This window comes from Panicum virgatum, chromosome 8K (assembly GCF_016808335.1).
Source record: "Panicum virgatum strain AP13 chromosome 8K, P.virgatum_v5, whole genome shotgun sequence".
In the NCBI taxonomy this organism is placed as follows: domain Eukaryota; kingdom Viridiplantae; phylum Streptophyta; class Magnoliopsida; order Poales; family Poaceae; genus Panicum; species Panicum virgatum.
In genome coordinates, this window is record NC_053143.1 from 32,825,204 (window position 1) to 32,834,607 (window position 9,404).

General features: G+C 41.7%; 1 protein-coding gene across 1 annotated transcript; it reads right to left on the reverse strand.

Annotated features, from left to right (window-relative positions):
• Positions 1-6,109: 6,109 nt before the first annotated feature.
• On the reverse strand, positions 6,110-8,472 carry LOC120644427 (bidirectional sugar transporter SWEET14-like). The gene is made up of 6 exons (XM_039921055.1): positions 8,243-8,472; positions 7,659-7,695; positions 7,356-7,566; positions 7,083-7,244; positions 6,846-6,965; positions 6,110-6,705 (listed from the first exon to the last, which is right to left on the reverse strand). The coding sequence occupies exons 1-6, from the start codon at positions 8,292-8,294 to the stop codon at positions 6,391-6,393; spliced, it is 897 nt and encodes a 298-aa protein (XP_039776989.1). The 5' UTR covers positions 8,295-8,472; the 3' UTR covers positions 6,110-6,390.
• Between the last annotated feature and the right edge of the window lie 932 nt (positions 8,473-9,404).

The following is a 9,404-nucleotide window of genomic DNA, read 5'->3' on the forward strand; positions in this document are numbered from 1 at the left end:
CCCGCGGAGTTGGTGCTGGAGAGGGCGCGAGGCCAAGGAGGTGAGAAACTGAGATTGAAGAAGATGCCAGTGTTGCTCTCGTACGAGGCGGAGATGGAGAGTGTCATGGTTGGCCACCTGAGACTGGGTCACAGCCCAATAGGCTGCTAGCCTATGTGAGGCGGCCTTAGGGCAGCATCCTTGCCTACCCACTCAAGCTACTGCACAATGTGTGACTCACCAGAAGACCGACGAGCCATCACGACTTCCATGTTTGCGCTCACCCTTGCAATCCCGGTACCCGTTCATTCCACAACACCGCCCGCCATGCTACTCGCCAGTGGCTCGCACGACTCCTCACCTTCCCGGGTGGCTCAGTCCTGCTGCCCTGGCCCCGGCAACTAGGAGCTCCCGCTAGCCGCCTGGCATAGGTGCTCCCTGCCTGCAGCTGGCAACTACAACCTGGTGTGGTCTCTCCTCACTCGGCGGAGGCATCTAACATCCCAATCCAAGGTGGCTCGGCGGCGGAGTCCAACTCTCCAAAGCGGCGGAGGCGGAGGCAGCCGGTGGGGGCACGAGGTGGCAGCCGGAGGGCGGCTCCGTGGACCGTGGCAGCCTGAGCCGGACTGGCTGGAGGCCTAGAGCGCACCTTCCCTAGCATGGTGCACTGTTCGGTAGGTATTATTCTGCCCTAGGTCATTTGTCATGCTGGCTTTGCCACTCATGGTGTCACATAGGTCCATCAACTTTGAAACTGCATTGTGGGTCCATAAACTTGTAATTTGTGTCACTTAGGTCTAGAAACTTTGAAAGTCCATTCTTAGGTGAATAAACTTATAATTTGTGTCACCTAGGTCCATACCCCTCAACCTAGCTTCATGCACTGATATCGCACAAACATGAATATACATGGTGCCCATACATTGCTGGTGTTCTGCCAAAATGGTGAAAGTGGAGCCCAATTTCGAACCAAGAGCATAGGCGGAGGACAGAGGAGGGATGAAAGACTTATTTTAAAGGTTACTAACGTGTATTAGGATTCAAAGGGTGGCTTACGAACTGTCATTGGTGAGTTCTACAGCATAAATATAGATATGATGCCGTAATATGGATGGACAGCAGGAGGTGATGGCTTGGGAAAGGTAGAGGAGGTCGTAGAGGGACTCAACAACATGTGTACCGTGGTAGAGAATATATGTGTCCTCCATGGCGTGGGTGGCTAGATATGGTGGCACCAGGTGTTCAGTGAAAAATCGTGTGATGACTTGGGTCAATTCAGAGTGGTTCTCGGTGAGGGGTTGAAAGATATTCATGGATAGCGATATCGAGGCGACTTTTGTCGGTGCATCTGTGACCACACAATTTCTCATCGATTAATTAAGTTTATGGATCTAAAAAATGCACTAATAGAAAAATGTATAAATAAACTAAATATACATGGAACAATAAATCCCAATTCAAAAGTAATAGGAAAAAGATCATGAGAAAGTGTTCCATAGGTTTACAGTTTAGTAACTTTTTCAGCCGTGCTAATAGTTAAGAGCAGCTTAGACCATCAAATCACAACTTAATTGAAATCTATACTTTATTAAGTTATTTAATATTGCAAACTTTATTTGTTGCTCATTTATCTCTTTATTTTCATAAATGTGTAAATATTCATTCATGGCTTAGTAAATAGGTTGTTTGTTAAACTCTTTATTTGAAATGTTTTTATTTAGTCAACCTTTATCCTTATTTTAGTCTTGCATATCATTTATTTCCTAATATGCTTGCTGAGTACCAACCATAAGTGTACTCACACTTGCTAAATCAACACTGCACGGAACAAGGCTAATTTGAGGACTAGTACTTGCCCAGTTAGTAGAGTTTTGTTTGATCCGCTACTAAAATAAATGCGGACTGAAATGTTTATTTAATAATATTTATGAATTCGGTTGGGTTTGTAATAAATAGCTATGGTACTTTATGACATTGCTATTGTTATTCACTTTCGTCATCATATGTGTGTAATTCTGATCCTGGCGCACAAATGATTTATCGCTCAATTTATTACTTCAAAATTGTGTGTGAAATTTTTTTAATATGACAAAAATTACAAGTTGGTGGACAAAAAATGCACTTTTGGTGTTTATGGACTAATATTTTTCTAAGTTTATGGACCTGGATGATAAAAATTACAAGTTGATTGAATTAAAAATGCACTTTTGGTATACGTGGACTTCAATCACACACCTTTTGGTTGACTTCTAGTGCATTTTACTCTTGTTCAAGAAGATGTCGGCGTATGGACACAACACTTTTCAATAGTCACAAATATTAACTAATCATGTGTTCCCTTTATTGCTGGGAGACAAAAAAAAATGCAAGACTTTCTAGTTCATAAACATAAACACTATCCTATATTATTATAGAACTTTATGTGTTCTTCTTATTGTATATCCTTGATTACAAGTTTTTACATATAAACCGTTGACAATGGAGATAACAATAGCAAGATGTCAAATTTTTTTTCTAAATTGATGGATTTGTTCTTTAAACGGTTGTAAATATACTAAATTATGGATAAAACACTAGTGCGAGAGTTTACAAGGAAAGAGAGTTTCGTGGGAATGAAACTTGGTGTAGATTGTTACCAAAAGCCTTGAAACTATAATGAAACTCCACTGATAGGATCGAATTTGAGTTTCATCTACACACATTTATCAACTCCTATTGATCACATAGATGAAACATTTAAATAATATACTAAGATATGAAACTGTGAAGTGAAACTTTCCATTGAGAGATATAGTTTCATTTATCAACTCAGAGATCAATACTTGACATGGCAGTCTTGAAATTCATGCAATGAAACCTTGCATTGAGAATGGTCTAAATCAACTTTGTAGTTGAAGTGTATTTCATTCAGAATCTTTAGGCACCCAAATACTTATCAAGAGTTCTAACAAACAAGGTACAATAGGAATAAATATCGCATTTCTAAAAGCAATAAATGATGTTGGTGAAATCACACATGCCCCATGTGTCCCTGACCGGAGATTATTAGAACTATCATCACAATTGCATAGACAGTCACGACACTGTGTAGGACATGTTTGCATTTCTTAACTAGCTAGCTTATAGTCATATTCTTTTCACAGATTATTTCAACAATTGCATATGAACATTTATATATTTCTTTAGTTTCTAAAAATGTGCCTTAAATTTACAGATCTGCAAGCTTAACAAATCTTCACCATTGTAACTAAATCATACTCTCTTCATGACATTTATATAATCGGTTTGTTTTTGAACTAATTATCTTTTACTAAACATCATCACATATTTAAAATGGAGTGATCATGCATCTATAAAGCTTCCCTGCATATTAAGATTCGAAACTCAATATTTCATCTAAATTTTGCATGACTTTAAGTTTTAGCTGCCATGGCACCATTTAGCCGTTGTACTACTTGTCAATTTTTTTCTTGAAAAAAGATTCATTTGTTCCTCTCATAATCCCAAGCTCCTAAGCTTCTCATATATCTTCCTATCTGTTTTGAGAAGTAAATACTACACTGCAATCAGTTATTTAGCTACCCTTGTCGGCTTGTGATCATAATCGGGACGTCCAGACCTGCATAAAAGCGCGTGCACTCATTAGCCAAAGCAACTAACAATAGAGTCTGCTTGAGAGGAACCACTGGGGTCCCATCGTTGTGCCAGGGAGATATCTCTATGACCTTTGTTTCTGTTTTCAGTTATCTTCTGTGCTGTGGCGGCTTTGGTTTCTTTTCTTTCATCGCTTTTCTCATCCACGCGCTTTCCGTGACACAAAATTATATTACATATTATCCTGAGATGATACTTTGCCTTAACTTATTTGTTAGTGTAATGTGATGCATGAATACTGTTGTCTCGACAACGAGTTTTCAGTATTTTACAATATAGAAGAGAAAACATCAGAATATGTTGCTTGCTAACACTACCACAAAAACGATTTACAGAAACACCCTGATTTTTTTGGGATATAACCTCCTCCTACGATCCCTCACCCGCCCCCTGAAATTGCCCGACAAAAGTAGCAAACCACCTTCCTCCTACTCCCGACATCCCATTGATTAATTGCTCGGGGAGGTGCTGCCTGAAAGTCTAAAAAAAAAGTAAAAAAGGGGAGGTGAGATTTTTAAACTTGACTTCCTTCAAGTTGGGGGTTGTAGGAGGTAATAAGTTGATACTAATCCCATGTCTTTTCTATGCTTTTTGGATAGTTTGATGGCTCAAATAGAGCTCTCCATGGTGTGGATTTAGCATTTAAGGTTCCATTTGCCTCAAACTTTTGGGTGAAATTGTGCTATTTAAGTAGGAGGACATGATTACGAAATTATTTGGGCTCAATCTATAGTTTTAGCTTTATTCCCAAGTAAATCATTTTTTAGATCCATGGAGGAGACAGAGGAATTATTTTTTTTTCTATATTTACACAAATGCATGGTAGTTTTTCCCAAGATTCAGTGGTACAATAATAGGATACTTTGATTTTTTTTTCAATTAGTACATGTTCAATTAACTTTTTCCGGTATCTATGCATATATAGAAGTAAATATTTATGGCTATTTGGGGCTCCATTCGCCTCAAACTTTTGGATGAACTTATGTTATTTTAGTAGGAGAACAAGATTATGTAATCATTTGGGACCAATCTTTATGTTTTAGCCTCATTCCTAAGTAAACAATTTTCTAGATCCATGGAGGAGAAAGAAAAATATTGATTTAAATTTTTCTATATTTATATGTATGTATGATAGTTTTTTTGCTAAGCCTTAGTGGTACAATAATAGGCTGTGTTTTGATTTTTAGTTAGCACATGTTAAATTGTCATTTTTCTGTATCTACTCTTATATAGAAGTATATATTTATTTATCATTTATTTACCAAATTACTAAAAAGGTTGTTTTAGTCTATTTAAATTATTTATTGCTGTTCGGAGATGGATAAGACATGCATGTACAAAGCACGAAGGACAGAGATTTATTTCCTTGGAGAACCTAATAAATTTATTCAAGCTATGGGGAACCACACAAGAAATGAGAAGACACAAATGATACCTTGCCCATGCAAGACCTGCAATAATATGAGAGTACTCAATAACACAACTACAATCAGATCACATATGTTGGTGGGTGGTTTTGTTGAGAACTACATGATATGAATGTATCATGGCAGAAATACTCGCACTCCGACGGATAATCCACTCGATGAAATCATACAAGACGTGTTTATGATGATTTTGATGGTAGTGGTGGCGATGATGATGGTGTTGGTGGATTCCATGGTGATGGTGTCGATGAGGGGCACATCAATGGTGATAGCAGTTTGTCGCTCCAAAGTGGAGCTATTGGTTGGTAGTGCCAAGGGTTAGCAAGCTTTGAGACGCTGAAAAAATCAGCACAGGAAAATGCATACAGGCGATCAATGGGATGTCTGAAACCCAGGACCGTGCTTCATTTCATACTTGAGTTGCTGACTCTGAAGACAAATCACAGTTGGTCAGACGATAGCTTCAATGATCTACTGAGCATCTTGGCTTAGTTGCTTCTAAAGCCAACTAAAGTGCCAGCCAACACATTCATGATATTTGTGGAAAGAATTTATGCATGTCCAAATCATTATATTTTGTATCATGGGGATATATACTTTCAAACACTTGGGCAGATGCCTTGTGTATTCTACGAGTCGATACATAAATAATGCCGGCTACTGTAGTGACAACAATATAATAAATATCTTGTCAACAAAATAAAAGGAAGAGGTAAGGCACTGAGAGGAATAGTGTTGCCTCTATTGAGCAGCGGACACTACTTTAGGCATTTTTGAGATGCAGAGCAGAATTCTGCCATGATTATGTGGTACCTCTCCATTTTTTTATCACGTGAGGCGTTTCTTTTCAAACCAAAAGGATGCTGAACTTATGCGATGGTGGGATTCACATAAGCACAAGAAAGGTGATGGAAAGCTTCTATGTCCAGCTGATACTTGCTAGTGGAAGAAGATTGATGAGAAATATTATCTGGAATTTGGAAAGGAACCGAGAAATATTTGGTTTTCTTAAGTACGGATGCAATGAACCTAACGTGAGAATGAGACCATGAGAAGAAAAAGAAACGCTTCACTTCCACAACCAGAGGACTATTACAAGAACATATGCTAAATATTATTAATACATGCACGAGAATGAAATTAAATCAAACTGCGGCAGCAGATGCGAACTACGACCCCGAGATCTTCCCCTCCTCTCATTCTCCCACTGCACCTTTTCATAGCTCACATACATCTGCACAAGTCTGCGTTCACGGACAGCTCAGCCACTTCGCGTGGTACATGCGCAGCGTGCAGCCTTACTTATGACCAGGAGATACTCATGATGAATCTAAACTTGGTCAGTGTTGCTTCCCTTGCCCGGCACCGTGCCGTTCTCCTGCTTGTTGGCCACAGCCTTGTCGTTCTCCGGCCCGGCATCCGCCGTGGGCGTGGCCATGGCAGGACGCACCTCGTGGGTCTTGAGCTCCACGGCCGGCTCGCCCAGCTTGGCAATGGTCACAACGTGCTCGGGTACCTTGACGACCATGTCCTCCTTGTCGTCGTCGGCCACCTCCTTGGCTGGCACCCTCGGCGTCGCGTTGCGGTAGATCGCGTAGAGGCCCATCTGGATGACGCCGAAGATGAACCCCAGCACGTTCGGTAGCTGCAGCGAAAACAAAGCAAAAGTTTGTAACTCTTTAGTGGTCAGTTTCCATGGAAAAGTTCATCAGTTTACTCATTAACCGGTGGTTAGCTGGAAAAGCTTAATTATGATGCGGACGAAAGGTAGGTGATGATGCTTACGGCGACGTATTTGTCCTTGATGAGCAGGCCGTAGAGGAACCAGACGACGGCGCTGACGGTGAGGGAGAGGGAGAGCGAGAAGGGCATGAACTCCACGCTCCTCGTGCGCACTACCTGACGCTGCAGCCACGAAAAGCGATCGAAGTAGCTTGTAAGAGACGATCTTCTTTTACTCGGCAGCTACAGCCTACATATAGATGGTATGAACATGGCTGGGTATGGATTGATGCTACTCACGATGATGCTGAGCGGCGCAACGAAGACGCTGACGGAGAAGCCGACGCAGACCCAGCCGAGGATGATGACGCGGTGCTGGCCGGCGGAGAGGAGCAGCGTGAGGAGGAGGATGAGCCCGAACACGCCAACGTTCAGGAGCAGCAGGATCTTGGCCGTGAACAGCTGCATGTGTGGGTGCGTGTACACGTCAGCTAATGCAACTGCAAGTGGGCGCTAATGTGGAAATTAATGATTAATTAGTAACCACCAGCCAGGTGGCGGCCATGGACGGACCTTGGCCTTCTTGGGCGCGTAGGCGAGGTAGATGACGATGTAGAGGGTCTCGATGACGCAGCCGGCGGAGTTGATGGTGATGAGCAGGCACTCGTCGGACTTGAGCAGCGCGTAGTAGATCCACAGCATCGCGCTGAACAGCGACACCACGTACGGCACCGACTGGAAACCTTCAGTCGACTTGCTCTTGTAGATCCGGTAGAACGTCGGCCTGTCATGCCATGACACGTTAGCATACAGAAAATGAACACACACACACATACAGAGAGAGAGAGAGAGAGGTAGGGAGGGAGAAACTCTTACAGTGGGGCCAGGTAGGTCATGAAGGAGATGATGTTGCCTGCAATTGCATAGCGAAAGAGTAAATAGGAGCATCATCAGATACCTGAGGAGCTAATCGCGTGACACATGCAAGTACGTTGCGACGATCATATCGGTAACAATTGGGTTCTCTCTCCGCGCTTTGTGATGTCACGATACACCACAGGCAGGCAAAGATATTGGATGGAGCCCCAGGATTAATTCTTTTGTCTCCCCTTTTCCCTTTCTGCCTAAATGCGACAGCCATCAATACATGTATATCTCCTCTCTCTTTTTTTATTCCGGGTAGTACTCCTCTCTAACTCAATGACTAATTCATGAACAATGACATGGAATGGCTTTGCAAAAGGGGAAGGATCAGTATGATTCGACAGGAGGAGCCTTGTTTCAGCAAGTACTTGTTTGGGTATGGACACCATAGCAACCACGTAGGATTGCATTCCTATGCGCCTTGCTATTTATTAGTAGGCGGCCGTTTTAAGGAATGCACACATTTAGTACGAATGCAATTTTAACAACATGGAAAAATGTTAACATAATTGATGCTGGATAGACAATATAAATACCTAGGATGCCAAAGGAGAAAGCCAAGGGATGCTGAAGAGACAGGCCCGCCATTGGTGATCTTAGCTTCGGTATATATGAGAGATTACGACGGGGATGAGGATCGGAGGTTGTAGGTCAGGAGCCTAGATTAATAAAGGATTCCTATCTCTAGCTTGCTAATGAGCACTTGATCCCTCTTCACAGCAGGAAGGGAGAGGAGGAGATGACAAGTACTCGAGTTGCTTGCCTGAAGGCTTGATGGTAGAAGAGACCTTGGAGGGGTTTATATAGTGCTAGGAAGGACGCCCCAGACAAAATGGCACGCATGCTTTTATGGTGTGTGACCCCTGGACACCAATAGCACACTCAAGCGTTATTGGTCCTGATCAACAACAGCCATGAGATTGAATAAGATAGGAAACAAGATAACCATTAGCATGAAACAAAGTACCAGCATGATGCTTTATTTTTTTCTCACATTTACTGCCTAATTGCACGGATTTGTGAAATTTTGTGCACAGCAAGTTGTTGTCCTAGGTAGGATCTAGAGACATGGAAGCTAGGAACCTTATAGCGCTACAGGGAATGAAAGGTCATGTGCTAAGGGCACATTTCTTTATATTTTTCGATACGATTTGTTGTAAATTACTTAGTGGTATCATTCTTATTCATAAAATGGAAAATTATTAGATTCGGTAGGACATGGTGAATTTTCATCACATTCTTTTTGTTTCCACATTTTCTATGTGCCACGATAGCTAAACAAGTTAACTCTTCAGCTTATGATAACCGCTTCGCTTATCGCACGATGTATGAGATATGTTCTTTTGAGGTTATCTAGTTCAAAATATGCAAACACGTAACACAAACAACAGTTATCAAGGCGCAGGACACGGTTACTTGGGTGGCCGGAAGAAGTGTGCCAGCCACGAGCTGGAAGGCCGGCAGTTTGGATCAGTTATATACTATGACACGTCATTGGCCTTGCTTGTTTCCATATTTTTCAAAATCTTCAGGAACACATAACTCAATTTTCTTACTTTCGTCCAGAATTTAGGGATGAAATTTCTTGCAACTGTTTTTTCTTTAAACACTTTTCTCTGAGTTTACGGCACGAGCAGGAATATTATTTAATATTGACAGACTGGTACGTAAGGAGAAGCATGGTTGCTTGAGAACAGT